The 19,268-nt window shown below is 39.8% G+C and overlaps 1 protein-coding gene across 4 annotated transcripts in view; it reads right to left on the reverse strand.

Annotated features, from left to right (window-relative positions):
* The window catches only part of EIF2AK3 (eukaryotic translation initiation factor 2 alpha kinase 3), a 69,838-nt gene that overhangs the window by 11,570 nt on the left and 39,000 nt on the right, over positions 1-19,268 (reverse strand). For all 4 annotated transcript variants that reach the window (XM_039331643.1, XM_039331642.1, XM_039331645.1 and 1 more), the window contains 7 exons: positions 15,236-15,366; positions 14,024-14,258; positions 13,645-13,807; positions 9,009-9,146; positions 8,132-8,254; positions 2,650-2,870; positions 1,735-1,832 (listed from right to left, as the gene is read on the reverse strand). In XM_039331643.1, coding sequence (XP_039187577.1) covers positions 1,735-1,832; positions 2,650-2,870; positions 8,132-8,254; positions 9,009-9,146; positions 13,645-13,807; positions 14,024-14,258; positions 15,236-15,366 — 1,109 coding nt within the window. The remainder of the gene's footprint in view (positions 1-1,734; positions 1,833-2,649; positions 2,871-8,131; positions 8,255-9,008; positions 9,147-13,644; positions 13,808-14,023; positions 14,259-15,235; positions 15,367-19,268) is intronic.

Raw genomic sequence — 19,268 nt, forward strand, 5'->3', positions numbered from 1 at the left:
AGCAGGAAGGGCAGGAGAGAACTGGCTAGCCCAGCTATGCTGACTCAGGAATTCTGGGAGTTGAAGTCCATGAGTCATAAAAGAGCCGAGGTTGCCTACCCCTGAGCTTGTTGGAGAACAGCTTGAAGCCAGCTTGCCAGGTGAGCAGCAGATAGGAGAGGGGGGGGGAGAGAAAGAGAGAGAAAGAGAGGGGGGGGGAGGGAGAGAGATAGAGAGGAAAGAGAGAGAGAAAGAAAGAGAGTGGGGGAAGAGGACTGGTAGACCAAGGGCAGATAGAGAGGGAGGGAAAGAGAGAGACAGAGAGAGAGAGACCCTTTTGACATCTAAAATGAAGATAACACTGCATATATCCTTTTTACCTCCCTCCCTCTCTCTCTCTCTCTCTCTCTCTCTCTGTGTGTGTGTGTGTGTGTGTGTGTGTGTGTGTGTGTGATAGCTAACAGAGTGGGAGAGAGCCTGTGGCTTAGAGGTTATAACAACTGCCTAACATGCAGATAAGCCCAGGTTCGAATCTCAGAAGAGTAAATCTGGCTGAAGAGAGTTAACGGAACTCGAAATAGCTATACCAGTTCTCTCTTTATTCTTTGTTAGCAACCTAAAAACATATACATACATATATACATACATACATAAACACAGACCACAGACACACACACTTATAATAAAGGTAAAAAAGGATATATGCAGTGTTATTGCATATTTTAGATATCAAAAGGGTTTTGCGGCTCCCAGTGTTTTGTTTTCGGTGGGAAACGGGTCCAAGAGGCTCTTTGAGTGTTTTGGGTTGCCTACCCCTGACCTAGGCTTTTATTTGATGATTCACGTATTTGTTAGTAGTCTGGTCAATTTATGTGAACAGACATTCAACAATGATCTGCCAATAGTTGGAGAAATGCTTGATTTCTACATTTGCTACTGAAGAAAGCAAGCCAGTCCTTGATCAACATGGCAGGTCAAAGAAGCCTGAATTGTATTGTTTCTTACACTTTCAGTTCAACAGAATATGTTTTTAAACTGGTCTATTAAGAGGCCAGTGATCTCTTAATGTATGCTGGACATGAAGTTTGTATTGTGGATTGACAGATGAGTCACTACAGAGGCTCTCGCTACCAGTAATTATAAGCATGAAAGTAAAAGCCTTTTCTAAAGCTGCTAATGTGTTTTTTTATTGTTGTTACTTAGCAATCTTTATGAGTTTATTTTTAAAATTGTTTCACATTTTATTTGATATTTCATTAATGAATGTAAGGAAACAGAAAATTAATTCTTTGCATATAAAACCCTGAAATATAATATTTCCAATATTATCTTAATACCTTCTTCCATTTAAAATTATTTTTGAAAGGTAAGAAAATGCATCACAGAAAACCATACAATAACCGTTTTAATAACATATTATTGAAATAGCAGCTGCCCCTAAAGATTTTATAATCCCACACCCAACAACTTATCTGACAGTAACAAGCATACCATAACTTTTCATTTCTTCTCCTTGCAACAACAGCTTTCCCTATTACTCTTCTTAAAAAGCAGCAATTAAGAGACAACTTATTGAAAGGAGATGGAAATACTGTACATTCAAGAAAAATGAATTTAGAAATAATGCTAGTACAATATTCCTCCAACATAAAATGTACTCACTAGTTTAACACAAACTAAATCAGATTAACTATCAATGCTTGTTTTTCGAAGGCTACTGCAATGATTTTGTCATAGAATAATTACTACTTTTACCTTGACACATATCCAGAGTTCTTAAGGTCATCTCTGTTGGCTTTGGTTTGTTCATTTTTATTATCTGTCTGACACTGAGTTTCAGACTCCTTCCGCTGCTGATAAACAAAAGTAATAAAAGTCAACTAGTTTGAAATGTTAATAGGAAAAATTATCTAATTTCAAATGTGTATTCTGGATTTATAAAGGATGCAAGTAAATAAGGTATCACAGAAATCATTATCACAAACAGATTCTATCCACCCAATCTGAGTAGAGAGATTGGCAGCTGAAGATCTCCAAAAGAAAGGGAGGAGTCTTAAAATGGTGCAATTTCTGTGGGGGTTTCTTTCATTAGAAAATTTGTCACTAGTATGTAAAAAACTAGCTGTTTCAGAAGTATTTGGGGATCAGTTGGGGAGGGAACTTCCAGTACCAAAGGAGTAACTTAATAGAATCTATGTTTTCAGGTATTATTTGTGTTTTGCATGTATTTTAAATATTTGCATTGACTCTATTATTCTTATATATTTATTAAAGTCCTTCAAAACTGAGTTTATACATTTCACAAATAAATATTCTGAAGTACTCTGACATGAATTTAAAAAGTGTCTGTTGCAGAACTGTTTAACATATTTTTTTCAATGTCTGCCATTTGATGTGCACTGATACCACATAATATCCTTCTGGCCATACGGTTTGATTGTGTGAAAACATGCTATAAAAATACAAAGATCATATGATTCAAAGATATTAAGAATTTAGAAATCTTGTTTACAATTCTAAACATCACTTTTATTGCACTAAAGGATGAATCAAATAATCATAACTAATCTGAAATACCTTTTAATTATTCTAATACTGATGATTAGATGCAAAATCCTCCATAAAGGAAATATGTATACTTTCACTTCTAGAATCAAGTTCTATACTTACCCGGTTACGAGCATCAGGATGGAAAAGCCTGCGCACAATGAAAGTTGTGGCCATAATACAGAATAAGATGGTACCAGCAATTTCTTTCCACCAGTGCAGAAGTAGAACTGGATCTTTTTTTCGGATGATCTTTGAATTCACATTATCAGAAAATCTTACAGTTATCTGTGTGCTTCGTCTGTTCCTCTCTCGTGTGTAGTAAGGTAAAAAATAGCCATTATCTATAATTAAAATAGTGAATATTATTAAATATTTTCTTAAACCCACTTAAATCATGTTCTTAAAGTCTTTGCCATATCCTGGGGTACCCCAATATAGAACTCAGACTTGAATGTGGGATGTGCAAAACTGAACACAGGGCATAGAAATTATTGAGGATATAGGAAATATGAGATCTTTTTTTCCTCCAGAGTTGCTACTGCTAGTCCTGCATAATGATAGTTACCAGCCATTATGGACAAAATGGTTGAGCAGAAATGAAGAATATTTGGAATGCCAGTCAATTCCTTTTTAACTGTGGACTATATTCAGGCTGAAAAATAAAAAAAAGACTAAACAGCAATCTTCTGACTCAGTGTCCTAACTACATGAGAGTGACCAATGAGAGGCCAACAGCTTGGCAATTCTAAATCCAAGACTACAAGTCTTATGATGTAATAAGATCCCGTCAATTTGACCTAGTTCCTGCCAACTTAAGTTCAAAAGCATACAAATGCAAGTAGATAAACAGGTACCACTTCGGTGGGAAAATATCAGGGACATGAAAGGGCCATCCTTGGGAGACCCCTAGGCAATGATGATGTCACCAGTTAATCCTTTCAACTCAGATGCTCCTGACACCAATGTAGTAGTAGTGGTATCAAATATCAGCATGAACTCAATTCATTCTCCCAGACCTCTAGAAGTATGCTAGAAATAAGCTCAAGAGAACCTGCAAGACATCTGTACATCCCCATTTTCTCTAAATTAAGGAAAGGACTTTTCAATCCAAGCACATCCTCCTCCCATCCACACCTGACAACTGTTTCTCTCTCCTTTTAACTATTTGATTTTAGTGTGTTTAACTCATACTGTTAATATTTAATCATACATAAAGAAAATAGTTTTCTTACATTTATAAATGTTGTTAAAAAATAACCAGTTTCTTCAAAATTTCTCTACTTTAGGAATATTGAGTAAGGTTTTAAACTACTTATTTTACTTATCTGTCTGCCCTTTGTCATGCAAAAAGCAGAGTTTGACAACTCAGCTGGGAAGGTGATAGCCAAATCTGAATCCACACTATTTATCAAGTACAATACTACAAAGTCCATGTGTGTGAACTCAGAGAAGTTCTCTTTTATAAACATTGCTATTATAAACAATAAGTATAAAGTGCAAATTTTGCAAATATGATTGCTACAAAACTGGATCTTTTGAAGATTACCACAGAAAGGGTTGTTTCTTGGAGAATTAAACTTTTTTTTTTGTAAATCTTCACTATTTTCTTTTCTGAGCCCAATAATTTCTTCCTCTTGCTACATATCCATCTAGTTTCTTCATTCCTTTCTCTTTATTTCTCAGTAAAACTATCCATTTCTCTTTCTCCATCACAATCTTATTTTCCCCTTTTTACTATTTCTGTTGGAAGATAGCTGGGGAGTATATATGAATTTCCCCTTTATGGATTACTGCCTTGTCGTGGCGAAGGGGCTTGCGTAACTCAATGAAGCTATAAGCTATGCCGTGCAGGGCCACCCAAGACGGACAGGTCATAGCAGAGAGTTCTGACAAAATGTGATCCACTGGAGAAGGAAATGGCAAACCACTCCAGTATCTTTGCTATGAAAACCCCATGGACAGTACTAAAAGGAAAAAAGATATGATGCTGGAAGATGAGCCCCTCAGGTTGGAAGGTGTCCAATATGCTACTGGGGAAGAGCAGAGGGCTAGTACTAGTAGCGCCAGAAAGAATGAAGCGACTGGGCCAAAGCCGAAAGGACGCTCAGCTGTGGATATATCTGGTGGTGAAAGGAAAGTCCGATGCTGTAAAGATTTTTTCTCCATGGGAACCTGGAATGTAAGATCCATGAATCAAGGCCAGCTAGATGTAGTCAAAAAAGAGATGACAAGACTGAACATCGACATCTTAGGAATCAGCAAACTAAAATGGACAGGAATGGGTGAATTTAACTCAGATGACCATCAGGTATACTACTGTGGGCAAGAATCCCTCAGAAGAAATGGAGTAGCCTTCATAGTCAATAAAAGAATAGGAAAAGCAATACTGGATACAATCCCCAAAATGACAGAATGATCTCAATTCGAATCCAAGGCAAACCATTCAATATCACAGTAGTCCAAATCTATGCCCCAATCACTGGTGATGAAGAGGATGAAATTGACTGGTTCTATGAAGCCCTACAGCACCTTATAGAATTAACACCAAAAAATGATGTCCTTATCATCATGGGGGATTGGAATGCTAAGGTAGCAAGTCAAAAGATAACCGGAATAACAGGCAAGTTTGGCCTTGGAAATGAAGGCCAAAATGAAGCGGGGCACAGGCTAATAGAATTTTGTCAAGAGAATACGATGGTCATAACAAACACTCTTTTCCAACAACCCAAGAGACGGCTCTACACATGGACATCACCAGACGGTCAACATAGAAATCAGATTGACTATGTGCTCTGCAGCCAAAGATGGAGAAGCTCTATACAGTCAGTAAAAACAAAACCAGGAGCTGACTGTGGCTCAGATCATGAGCTTCTTGTTGCAAAATTTAGGCTTAAATTGAAAAAAGTAGGGAAAAGCACTAGGCCACTCAGGTATGAACTAAATCATATTCCTGATGAATAGACCGTAGAGGTGACAAATAGATTTAAGGAATTAGATCTGATAGACAGAGTGCCTGAAGAACTATGGATGGAAGTTCGCAACATTGTACAAGAGGTAGCAACTAAAACCATCCCAAAGAAAAAGAAATGCAAGAAAGCAAAATGGCTGTCTGAGGAAGCTTTGCAAATAGCTGAGGAAAGAAGGGAAGCGAAAGGCAAAGGAGAAAGAGAAAGATACACCCAATTGAATGCAGAATTCCAGAGAGTAGCTAGAAGAGATAAGAATGCCTTCTTAAATGAACAGTGCAAAGAAATAGAAGAAAACAACAGAATAGGGAGGACCAGAGATCTCTTCAAGAAAATTGGAGATATGAAGGGAACGTTTCATGCAAAGATGGGCATGATAAAGGACCAAAATGGCAGAGACCTAACAGAGGCAGAAGAGATTAAGAAGAGATGGCAAAACTACACAGAAGAACTATACAAGAATGAGCTTAACGTCCCAGATAACCACAATGAGATGGTCATTGACCTCGAACCAGACATCCTAGAATGTGAAGTGAAATGGGCCTTAGAAAATCTGAGCAACAACAAAGCTAGTGGAGGTGACAGTATTCCAGCTGAGCTATTCAAAATCTTAAAAGACGATGCAGTAAAAGTGCTACACTCAATTTGCCAGCAAATTTGGAAAACTCAACAGTGGCCACAGGATTGGAAAAGGTCAGTTTACATTCCAATTCCAAAGAAAGGCAATGCCAAAGAATGTTCAAACTATCGCACCATTGCACTCATTTCACATGCTAGTAAAGTTATGCTTAAAATCCTACAAGCTAGACTCCAGCAGTATGTGGATCGAGAACTACCAGAAGTACAGGCAGGATTTCGAAGAGGCAGAGGAACTAGAGATCAAATTGCCAACATACGCTGGATCATGGAGAAAGCTAGGGAGTTCCAGAAAAACATCTACTTCTGCTTCATTGACTATGCTAAAGCCTTTGATTGTGTGGATCACAACAAATTGTGGCAAGTTCTTAAAGAGATGGGAGTACCAGACCATCTCATTTGTCTCTTAAGAAACCTATATGCGGGTCAAGAAGCAACAGTGAGAACCGAACACGGAACCACTGATTGGTTCAAAATTGGAAAAGGAGCCCGGCAAGGCTGTATACTGTCGCCCTGCCTATTTAACTTATATGCAGAGCACATCATGAGAAAGTCAGGGCTAGATGAATCAAAAGTTGGAATTAAGATTGCCGGGAGAAATATCAACAACCTAAGATATGCAGATGATACCACTTTAATGGCAGAAAGTGAAGAGGAACTAAAAAGCCTCTTGATGCGGGTGAAGAAGGAGAGTGCAAAAGTTGGCTTGAAACTCAACATTAAGAAAACCAAAATCATGGCATCCGGCCCTCTCAATTCCTGGCAAATAGATGGGGAAGAAATGGAGGTAGTGACAGATTTTATTTTTCTGGGCTCCAAGATCACCTCAGATGGGGACTGCAGCCAAGAAATTAAAAGACGCTTGCTCTTGGGGAGGAAAGCTACGGCAAATCTAGACAGCATACTAAAAAGCAGAGACATCACCCTGCCAACAAAAGTGCGTATAGTCCAGGCCACGGTTTTCCCAGTTGCAATGTATGGCTGTGAAAGTTGGACCATAAGAAAGGCTGAGCGCAAAAGAATTGAGGCCTTTGAACTATGGTGCTGGAGAAGACTCCTGCGAGTCCCTTGGACTGCAAGGCGTTCAAACTGGTCAGTCCTAGAAGAGATCAACCCCGACTGCTCTTTAGAAGGCCAGATCCTGAAGTTGAAACTCAAATACTTTGGCCACCTAATGAGAAGGAAGGACTCACTGGAGAAGGGCCTAATGCTGGGAAAGATTGAGGGCAATAAAAGAAGGGGACGACAGAGAATGAGATGGCTGGATGGAGTCACTGAAGCAGTAGGTATGAATTTAAATGGACTCCAGAAGATGGTAGAGGACAGGAAGACCTGAAGGAACGTTGTCCATGGGGTCGCGATGGGTCGGACACGACTTCGCAATTAACAACAAAATATATGAATTTGCATGTGTATACATCCAATTCTGTATAAGTATGTTCGTATGTGAGAGAAATGACTGTTAGATATAGATAGGTCAATTAATTCTATAAATGGGGCGCCTTATTTTATATAGTTAGTTTTGTTAATAAACCTTTGTTTTTAAGGTAGTTTTGAGAAGCATGTACAACCAAGTATACATATATTGTATATATGGACAGGAATTGATTTTAATCATGTGGACACTCAGATAGGGAATGAAGGCAAGTTCCAAGAAATTTTATATAGACAAGTTAGGAAAGCTCAACACTGTAAAAGATTTTTTCGCTATATTTTGTTTTGGTCCTTTTTTTTTCTTTGCTAAAATCATGTTGTCTTTCTTTTGGACATTATGTTAAAGACACAGTGTCCTTTTGGAGCAGGTTTCCCTGTTCTAAGTGAATACAAAAACAATTATCATTAATTTATCTAGAAACATAATTTACCAAGAAGCCAATAACAATTCTACAGAAATAACAGTATTGTGATTTATGTTTAAATTAGTGAAAGCCATGAATCCTAATGTAAATGTAATAATATTTTGAAGCAATAGTTGAAAATAAAGCACAATTCACACATACCATAGGGATATTGCAGAACTGACAGAGCACCATTACTATATTCTTCATGAGAAAACTTGTCATTGCTGAGACATTTATCAAATTCATCAGATCCTACCAGCACAGGTGTTCTTGATGGAGAATCTAAAAAGAAAACACACTTTTTATAACTACGCTTAGAATATTTTTTAAGTTTTATGACTATTAATTCAATAATGATCAGAATTAAAATTATTTAATTTTTTTATGTTCTTACCTTTTTTTGCCTTTTTCAAGAGCATTATAGGAATGGAAGTTATCTTTCAGAAAATGTTTTTGTCTATTATAAAAGACCACAGCTAAAGAGTTGGCAAAAGGAAACCATACAAGTTCAGTTAATGATTAATTATCCCAAAATACTGAGAATGTGCACAGCTATTTTCATGTGTTATAAAACCCATAATTCTATCTTAATATTAATAATACTAAATGAACTTTTTCTTGGATAATTAATGGATTGTGATATGTAATTCTTATATTTGTGATTGCAGTATTATACCTCATGTATAGGCTTCCATATGCAAATTCCAAGACATTTTTTCAATGCAATATATTCAGAAAAAAAATTGAACTATATACTTATTATTGAAAGAATATAAAAATTCTTATGATAGATTTATCAATAGTAAACAGCATACATAATAGAATAGGAATGTCCTATCATATATAATAGAATAGGAATGTCCAAACATTACTTTTGTAAAGTTGGTACACCATGAAATACATAAATGTTTCAGTATATAATATTTTAGAAAACATAGAGAAGTTTCCAATAGCTAAAAGTCATTCATATTTTTTATCAAAAATTATACTCCATCCTTCATTTTTGAAAAAGTAATAAATCTGATAAATTACTTACGAATTAAAGGCTTCCACTTGATCATAGGCAAATGAATAACGGCATTATCATTTCTGGATTCCAAAGCTTTAGGGTTAGTAGGAAATTTATCAGAAATTCTAACTGATGACTGAAGATACAGCTGACCTCTATACATTCCTGCATATAAAATCAGCAGTAATAATTTTTACAGGACTGGTAAGCTTAATTCATTAAATTTCAAAACAGTACTTAAAACAGAATTTATTAAACTTAGATTGTGTTATAGCCAACATGGGCAGCGAATGAGTAAATAAATATTGTACCAAGCCATGATTTCTCAAGCATAGCTGCTTGAGGTAAGGTGCTGCTGAATGGTAAGGGTTTTTTCCCCCTTGCCAACTATCTGCAGATTTTGCTACCAAAGCTGGTTCTCTGCAGTGCTGCTCTCTGGATTTGAATGGGAACTCTTAGGAATGAGCTTTTGGAAGGCCATGAACCCCCCTGGAAAGCGGAGTCCTGAAGATTCCAGTTCCCTGTAGGAACAGTCAGAAAGTCATCTTCTTAGCAGTTTGTTTTCTTAAGCATGCTCCAGTTTTAACTTCACTTTTTGAATCTTCTGATTTACTTTGCTTTTATCTTTAAAAGCTGGCTGGTCAATTGAATATTGATTTATTTTAACTCTTGCTGGACTCTAGCTGTCCCCTCCCCCCTCCTGAATAACTTTCATTCTCTATAAGGAACATGCTTTTGGAAGGTGAAAGTGCTTTCATTTAATTTATCTCTCACCAAAGGGTTTTTTTATGCAAAATTTGCTTATTTGTTAATTTTCTTTTAATCTTGGATCAAAATATCTAGAAAATATCTATCTTGCTTTTCTTATTTATTTCTTCACTTTGCTTCAATGTTCTTTGTTTTCTGGCTAAGTTACACAGACCAACAATGTATTATATTACAGACAAGTGGGGGAGAGGGGGCTGATATCTGGAAAAAAAAACAATTGGTAACGTGCAATTTTTAGTTGAAAGTTTTTTTCAAAAAATGATGAAATAATTTTAGATGCATGTAGCTTTGGATAAATTAGACTCATAAAAGGAATGTGATTTCAAAATTGCAGGACTGTTGGAAAGAGCAATAGACTTAGAACTGAGTTGATTGCATACATCTCTCTGAAGTTCAAGCCTGCATTCTTTTACAACAGCAGACGCTTGATTAAATGGAAAAATGATAAATTAGTTTTCCTTAGGAAGATTGAAGGAGATTTGGGGAATGGATTTATTACACTTAATCGAAAACCATTTTCATTTGGACTTTGTTGGGAAGAAAGACCATCTGTGGAGACTGAAATTATTATATTTTACCAGAAAACAATTGATAAGAGATGACATTAAGAAACAAACATGGATATTTGATTCAGGATGAATTATGCTTAACACTTGGAATGAATTGGGATCGATAAGATGCCCTAGTAAATTTTCTACGAATTGATTACAGTTTGTTAACAGAGGACTTTAAAACTTTAACCTTGTCTTTTTTATTATTATTGTTCTTTCTGTTAATTATTTTGTCATTAATATAGTATATAGATGACAGATCAATAATTTGCAAATAGATTTAGTAGTTTAAAAAATGTTGGTGCCTGTTTCGCAGGAGGTGGGAATAATATTGTAGTAATGTATTAATCAGTATTCAACTAGTGTTGTGATTCCTCACCAGCCAGTGGATCTGACAGCTGTGTCTGAGGAATCAGATGAGGAGGAGGGGCCTGGAGTGGCATTAGAGTCAGAGGACGGCTCTGAGGAGCTCCAAGATTTACAATCGGAGGAGGAACCTGGCCCCTCTACTCTCGGTCAGGCTGAGGGACAGCTGTGCTGGGAGTGATGAAGAACAGCTGAGACAAATCCCGGATGCACGAATGCACAGGCAAGATAAGCAGATGCACGAATGCGCAGGCAAGATAAGCGAGTAGGACAGAGGAATGCAATGGGGCTGCTCCAAAGGCAAAGGAGAAGGCATTAGGAAGCCATGCCTTGGCTGAATTATAAAAGGGAAGCTGTGGGAGGTGTTGGTTGCCAACAACAAGTTTCTGTGGACTATGCTTGTTTGCCTTGGACATTGACTCAGGTCTGTGAGAATAAAAGGGGTTGTTTTTTTCTTGCGGTTCCTGCCTGTTTCTTGGAAGAGGGCTTTCTCCTTGTGAGCATAACAAGGACTCACATACACTGGGACAGAACAACTAGGGGGGATAATATTTGAATAGGTAGTAGGTTTTAAAGCATTTTTTCAATGTTGTATTTGCTTTTTTCTTTTTTTAATTTTTGGAGTTGCCAAATCCAAACAAATCATGTTATGAATTAATATCTATATTTATACTGTACAATCAATAGTAAAACATTTATGGAAATATAAGAGAGCATAAAGTATGCAATAATAATTTAAACATAGAAATAACTGTCTTTCCACATCCAAACAGTCAAATGACTCACTTAAAGAAAAAATAATAATTTTACCCAGAGTACATAGTGAGAGCACAATCAGATTAGAGAATTACAGATCTACAATCAACAATTACTGTGTCTATACCCTGAATTTTTATATTATTAAACATGGCATAGTTAATAGGACTGTGCTTTAGAAAATATGTAGAGTATTTAAAGCAACATTAAACTTTAACTGTTTAACTTTAAACAGTTAAAACACTGCTTATTTTGGAAGGCTCATATGACTGTTTCAGCGAGGATGCCCAAAGTCATGGTTGCTTTAAAAGTTTAAAGAGTGAGCCATAAAATGAGGGCTATTAAACTACATGTATTATACTTTGGCCAATAACTACAATCTATGTAATTTAAAGATTGCTGCCTGCTCCTTCACCCATTTAAAAGAAATGCAACCTCATTGTAAGCAATAGAATTTATTTCTGGATAAATATGCACAGAATACATTTCAAAATGTATCCATCTTTTTTCTATGCACAAAATACTGGTCATATGGTACGCGTGGTTCCCTGAAAATAAGACCAGGCCTTATATTAATTTTTGCTCCAAAAGACACATTAGGTCTTATTTTCTGGTTTTCAGGAAAATATGGTACAGGTAATCCCTGAGTTATGAGCGTTCCCTTAATGAACGTTTGAAGTTACGCAATAAACACCCTCTAGTGTTTACAAAAAGTCCCAAAATTACGAATGTTGCCGCAACATAGCAGTCATTCACCCTTACGAACGACTGCAGTGGTGCTGCAACATTCACCCTGGCTATTCTCTCCTCCCCCCCCCCTGGGTTTTCTAGGCACTAGGCCTAAGGATACTCACCTTGCGAAGATCAAGAGATCCTTCGCTTTCTTGGCTGTTTCTTTGGTGAGTTCACAGAGAATAGAGGCCTAAAGAAATGCAAGATCACATGAGATCAGGGGCACGAGATTTCATGTTACTGATCTTGTGTGATCTCACAATTTAGGTTTCTATTCTCTGCAACAGAGAATGGAACGGAAACCGAAGAGAACAGATCTCTGCAGGCACGTGAAAGCCTCCCCCGGCCTCCATTCTGGACCTCGGAGGCTTGGAGGCGGACTCCAAGGCCCAGAACGGAACTCTGGAAGCATGTAGCCGCCACCCATTGCTTCTGTTCTGGGCCTCGGAGTCCTGGAGGAGGCCTCCGAGGCCTGAATCAGCCTACAGAGCCCTGATGAAGCGTCCACAGGCGTCCTTTATGAGTGGCAATGGCCCAGAAAAGACCACCAATGCCCGGACTGGGCCTTTGGAGAACCCATTGAAATGTCCCCTGGAGCCATTTCCAGGTGGCAGTGGCCCAGAAAAGGCCTCTGACACCCAGAAATGATGGAGATCCGGGCGTCAGAGGCCCTTTCTGGGCCTCAGAGGTCTCCTCCAGGCCTCAGAGGCCCAGAACGGAGGCTGCCCGGAGGCCCAGAAAAGAGATCGGGGAGGTGGCCACTTGCTTCTAGAGATCTCTTCAGAGCCTTGGAGGCCTCCCTCTGCTCTTGCCAGGAACAGAGAAAGAAACAGAGAGGCTGGACAGGAGACAGATCTTTACAAGGTAGTGACCTGGATGGAGGGAGAGAGCAATTGTGGACCCTCAGGAGAGGGTATTTCACTGAGTTGGGGGAGGCCTTGGGTGGTCTGAAGATGGCCTGTTCCATAACTAGCCCCCCCATGGCCTTCCCCCCCGAGATACTTCATGTTCACTTAACAAGTTACACATTCGCCCACACATTAAATTAGTGAACGCATGGGTAAAACCTGGGAGTGAATTGTGTTCAAGGTACAAGATTCACTCCTACGAATCCTCGAGTTATGAATGGAATGGGCAGGCTCCATTACATTCCTAATTCGAGGACTACCTGTACTAAATGAATCCGTCTCGCTGACAATCTTAACTGGGGCTTATTTTTGAAGTAGGACTTATATTACAAGCATCCTGAAAAATCATACTAGGGCTTATTTTCTGGTTAGGTCTTATTTTCAGGGAAACAAAGTATATATGGATACAATAATGCAAAATACATTAAAAGCATAGCTCAGATTCAAAACCTTTTGTTTTCTTGAAAAAATCATAATTGATATAAATATATAAACAACATATAAAAATATAAACAAAATACAGAAGTTGTCTATAAAGATTGGGACAAAAAATGATGCCATATGTTTAAGTAGGCAGCATACCTAAATAAACACTGGATTCAGTGGCTCCTCGAGCAGCTTCCACAAGATCTTCTTCATCCTCTAAGATATTATTATTAGAAGTATAGCTTGTGTCATCAAAGAGACTGATTGGAATTACTTTGCCATCTTTCACCAACCAAGCAGAAGCAACTGGAGTGCAAAACTGAAAATAAAATAAATCATTGTTTTTAAAAAATCCAATAAATGTGACATTCATTAGTTTTTAATACACAGGTTTTTACAAATACAAAGTACAATTTATACAGAAGATAATTGTTTTAAAAAGTTTAAGTTCCATAATACTAAAAGAAAATAAAAAATGTTTTGGTAACATTATGATATTTCTAAACAGCATTAACATATTCCCCATCTTTAGTACCTGATATTCCCATTCTAGATGTCCTTCCTTCTTATTAAATGCCATAACCTTCCAGTCAGCTACTGAAACCTTTATCACTGTATCCTTCATTGTAGCTTCCTGTTCTTCTACTTCCGAAATGATTTTAGAATCTTCTTTGTTAATATTTGATTTCATATTCCCTTCAAGATATCCTACCCTTGTTTCAGTCTCCGGGATATAACGTAGTTCAAAATGACCAACGCTAAAATTCCACCTTTAAAAAAAGGGCAAAACTGTGATTCCATATCAGTTCTATCTTTATAATGATATAAATGTCATACTGTTTCTGAAATAATGCATCCTAACATTCAGAAATGTAGTAAAACTAATTTGGTATAACTAATCTCCAATGTACTAATATTAACTAAAAACTAGATTAAGGGAGAAAATCTGTAAACTTAATTTAAGGGAAAAGTGCCTCAATGTTTGTCTTATCTTTGCATATTTTTTTCCAGGAGGAAGTAATTATTTACTAAATTATGTCATTTGTTAATTATAAAAGAAAGCTGTATGTTGATATGTACCGTAAATTAAAATTTACTTCTTACATATTTATCTTTATAGTAATTTTCAACCTTTTGTTCTTCTATATTTACATAATGTATCTAGATACATTCTATTGTCTTTCCATTATTAAATGCTGTTGCTGTGGTGGCAATAAAAAAAATTGAGGGGAAGTTGATTATGCATTCTGCTACATAATCTTCTCTACCTTAGAAGATTCCAATACAGATAATCCTTAACTTATAACCATTCATTTACTGATCCTTTGAAGTTACAATGGCACCGAAAAAAGTGATTTAGGACCATTTTTTTTATACTTACAACCATTCCAGCATCCCTACGGTGATGTGATCAAAATTCAGACATTTGGCAACTGGCATGTATTTATAATGGTTGCAGTGTCCCAGGGTCATGAAATCATCTTTTGCAACTTTCTAACAAGCAAAGTCAATGTGGAAGTCAGGTTCACTTAACAGCCATGTTACGAATTTAACAACTTCAGCAAGAAAGGTTGTAAAATAGGACAAAATTCACTTAATGTGTCTTACTTAACAACAGAAATTTTGGGCTCAATTGTGGTCATAAGTCAAAGACTACCTGTACTAACCTTGGGATGCAGGTATATCATATGCAAAAACTATGAAGAAGAATTATTAATTCATTAAGATATAATACTACTATACATACTTTTCATTGCCGCTGCGGGGCCCAACAGCACGAACAGTTTTCTGAATTCTATGTAGGAGAAGAATATCTTCCTGCTCTATCTCATCATCATCCCAGCGACGACAGCCCATTGCTGAACATATATATTTTACCTGGCGCCAGAAGGAAATATTTAATAAAACAGGCTCTTCCTTAGATGCTGATATCTTTATTAATAAAGTGTAAGTTCTGATATTTTATATTATATTCCATTTTTATATTTGAATTCAAAAAGTAAAAATGTATTCCCTAAGTCATATATAAATGGTGCTTCATTAGGAGCAAACTCTAATATTAAAGCACTCACACGCCGAAACCACGGTGCTTTTGAGAAAAATATTTTGTGTTTTTATAACAAAACATGTTGGTAGTTACTAAATTACCATTTCCCGAAAATAAGATCGGGTCAGACAGGCAGGGAAAATCGAAGAAACGGGTGGCGCTTATAAATGGGGCACTTGGAAACAGCAATTCACTCCATTTCCAAGCATCCCATTTGCAAGCAGACAAAACTTCCAGTCTCTGTCATTTCTCGACCAGGCGAACAGTGTTTGGGCGCCTATGGGGTGCTTGGAAATGGAGTGATCTGTTCTGTTTCCAAATGCCCCATACGCACCCAAACACAGATCTGATGGAGACTGGAAGCTTCATCTGCTTGCAAATGGGGTACTTGGAAACAGAGCGATTTGCTCCATTTCCAAACATCCCATTTGCAAGCAGACGAAGCTTCCAATCTCCATCATTTCTCCGTCTGAGCAAAAAGTGTTTGGGGACCTATAGGGCACTTAAAAACGGAGCTATTCGCTGTTCCAAGTGCCCCATAGGCGCCCAAACACTTTTTGCCCAGATGGAGAAATGATGGACTGGAAGCTTTGTCTACTTGCAAAAGGAAAGGCAGGAGGAGGGAGGCAGCAGGGAGGCTTGCGCCACCTAGTCACAACGCAAGCCATGGGAGAACTGGTGGAGGCTGCTGCCAGGCGGGTGATCTGTGGGGTGAAACGGGGGCAGCCAGGACCAAATAAAGCCCCTCTAGTGGTGAAGGGGTGTTGTCTTACCTGAACGCCTTTTCTCAGTACGGAGATGGAGAATCCACCAATGGGTTTTCTCTGTCTGCCTGCTCTTGAGACCAAGTAACTAAACTTGACATGCCCCCTCTTGCTAGGAGATCCAGTCTTAACGAGGGCGAAAGTGGCTGAAGATGGACGAGGTGTTGGCTCTCAAATTCCCTATAATAGGCCTAACTGACCTAAAGGGTGGGTGTGGATTCTCCATCTCCGTACTGAGAAAAGGCATTCAGGTAAGACAACGCCCCTTCTCCACTACAGGAGATGGAGAATCCACCAATGGGACATACCAAAGCCTCACTGTCCCTAAGGGTGGGAAACAGATAAGACCGGATCCACCTCCCCGGATATCACCTGCTGAAGGACCCTCCGACCAAAGGAGGTATCCGCAGAAGCGAAGCAGTCAATCCTGTAGTGGCGAATAAGCGGGGAGGGCGAGGACCATGTCGCAGCCCTGCAAATCTCGATGGAGGCCTGAGTGGCCTATGCCGCAGAGGTTGCAGCACTGCGAGTGGAATGGGCAGTAAGATGACTTGGAGCCGGCAGGGAAGAGGACTGGTATACCTCCGCGATGCAGGCCCTGATCCACCTCCCAATAATGCCAGCGGAAACCTTCTGTCCCAGAGAAGCCAGATGGAAAGATACAAACAGGGCTTCAGACCTATGAAAAGGCTCCGTGCGCTTGATATAATGCCGTAGCACTCTGCGGACGTCCAGCATGTGCCACTGCCGCTCCAAGTCATGGGAAGGATTTGGGCAAAAATTTGGTAAGATAACTTCCTGTGCTCTGTGGAAGAGCGGGTTTACCTTGGGTACAAAGGTGAGGTCCAGGCGAAGTACCACCCTATCGCTGTGAAAGATGCAAAGGTCATTCCTGACCGACAAGGCGGCCAGCTCAGAGATATGCCTGGCTGATGTGATGGCAATTAAAAAGGTCACCTTAAGAGACAGGTTCCGCAACGGAATGGTCACTATGGGTTCAAAGGATGTTTTTGTTAGAGCGCGGAGGACGCGAGGCAATTCCCAAGAAGGATACCTGTGAACCGCAGGGGGCCTGGTGTTGCATGCACTCTTAATGAAGGCGCGAATCCTAGGGTGGTGAGCTAAGGGAACGGAATCCGTGCAATGGAGTAATGTGGACAGGGCTGCCACCTGTCTGCGGATAGTCGCAGGGGCGAGGCCACTGTCCAGACTGTTCAAGAGGTAATCTAGATCTGGGGGATGGTCAATTTGGAAATATCTAGTTGTCGTCTTCAACACCAATGGCAAAAATTTTTCCAAGTAGAATCATAAATATGATTGGTTGATGGACGATGAGAAGCCTGAATCATGGTAATGGCATGAGGAGAAAATAATTCTTGTGCCATTATGCTGCGCTCAAGTGCCAGACAGTCAACTGTAGCCATTGAGGATCCGGATGTTGGAGGGTCCCCTGGTGTAGTGACACACGATGAGGGGGAATTTTCCATGGAAGTGATCAGGAAAGATTCATCAAGTCAGCAAACCACGGCCTCTGTGGCCAGTACGGGGCCACGAGGATCACTTCCGCCTGCTCCTGGAGTAGCTTGCGGATGGTCGCCAGTATGAGTGGTAGGGGAGGGAAGGCGTAAAGAAGGCATTGTGGCCACGCAGTCCACAAGGCATCCGTCCCCTCTGCCCCTGGAAGAAAATAGCGAGAGTAGTACCTGGGGAATTGAGCATTGGTCGACGACGCAAACAGGTCAAGGATCGGACGGCCGAACCTGTGAGAGATTTCGGAGAACAGATCTGGATGTAACCTCCATTCCAAGGGATCCACCGTAGAGCGACTCAGAAAGTCTGCTTGCTGGTTGTTGACCTCCGAGATGTGTTCGGCCCTGAGGGAGGCCAGGTTGGATTCTGCCCAGGAACCCAGGAGCCGTCCCTCGGACATCAGGGACCTGGACCTGGTGCCGACGGTTGACGTGTGCCTTGGACGCCATGTTGTCCGTAAGTACCAGGACATGACGGCTCCTGATCTGGTGCCTGAAATGGCGAAGAGCTAGGTAGATGGCCCTGAGCTCCAGCCAATTGATATTGTGTCTCAAGTCTGCGCGGGACCAACGGCCCTGCGCAAACTGAGACTGTAGATGGGCTCCTCAACCAAACAGACTCGTGTCTGTCATGATGGTGATTCGGTCCAGTTCCTTGAAGGGTGATCCTTTGGTCACTACCTGTGAGAACCACCAGAGGAGCGCCCTGCAAAACTGAACAGGGATCCTGACCTGACGATTGGATGCGCTGGCATTCACCCGCTGGAATGGTAGGAGGAACCATTGGAGGTCCCGTAAGTGGAGTCTGGCCCAGGGAACTATGGCTATGCAGGAGACCATCTTTCCCAATAGTTGGGAGAGTAAAACCAGTGGAACTGTATGTTCCCCATACACTCGGAGAGCCAGCTCCCTGATGCTGACCACTCGCTACTGAGAGAGATAAGCCATGCAGTTCGTGGTGTCTATAATGGCTGCCAGGTGCAGAAGCCTGGATGAGGTAACTGTATGGCTTTTTTGAAAGTTGACTGAGAAACCATGTTTTTGAAGGACCTGAATGGTGTGTTTTACGTCCACCTGAGCTGCCTGGAAGGATGACGCTTGAATCAGGATGTCGTCCAGATAACACTAGACGTGTATTGGTATTTTCCTCAAGTGGGCGGCTAGCACGGCCAGGATCTTGGTGAACACCCTGGGTGCTGAAGAAAGGCCGAAAGGAAGGGCCTTGTACTGGAAATGCCTGCCCCTGTAACAGAACCTTAGGAACTGTCGATGAGCTGGATGAATGGGAATGTGGAGGTACGCTTCCGTGAGGTCTATTGACGCCAGGAAGTCTCCCTGTCTTGATGCCCCCCAGGATGGACTGGAGAGATTGCATCTTGAACTTTTTGTTAGTGATGTAATGGTTGAGATGTTTGAGGTCCAGAATCGCTCTCCATCCCC

Source organism: Crotalus tigris, unplaced genomic scaffold (assembly GCF_016545835.1).
Source record: "Crotalus tigris isolate CLP2741 ecotype Arizona unplaced genomic scaffold, ASM1654583v1 scf7180000024437.13266115, whole genome shotgun sequence".
In the NCBI taxonomy this organism is placed as follows: domain Eukaryota; kingdom Metazoa; phylum Chordata; class Lepidosauria; order Squamata; family Viperidae; genus Crotalus; species Crotalus tigris.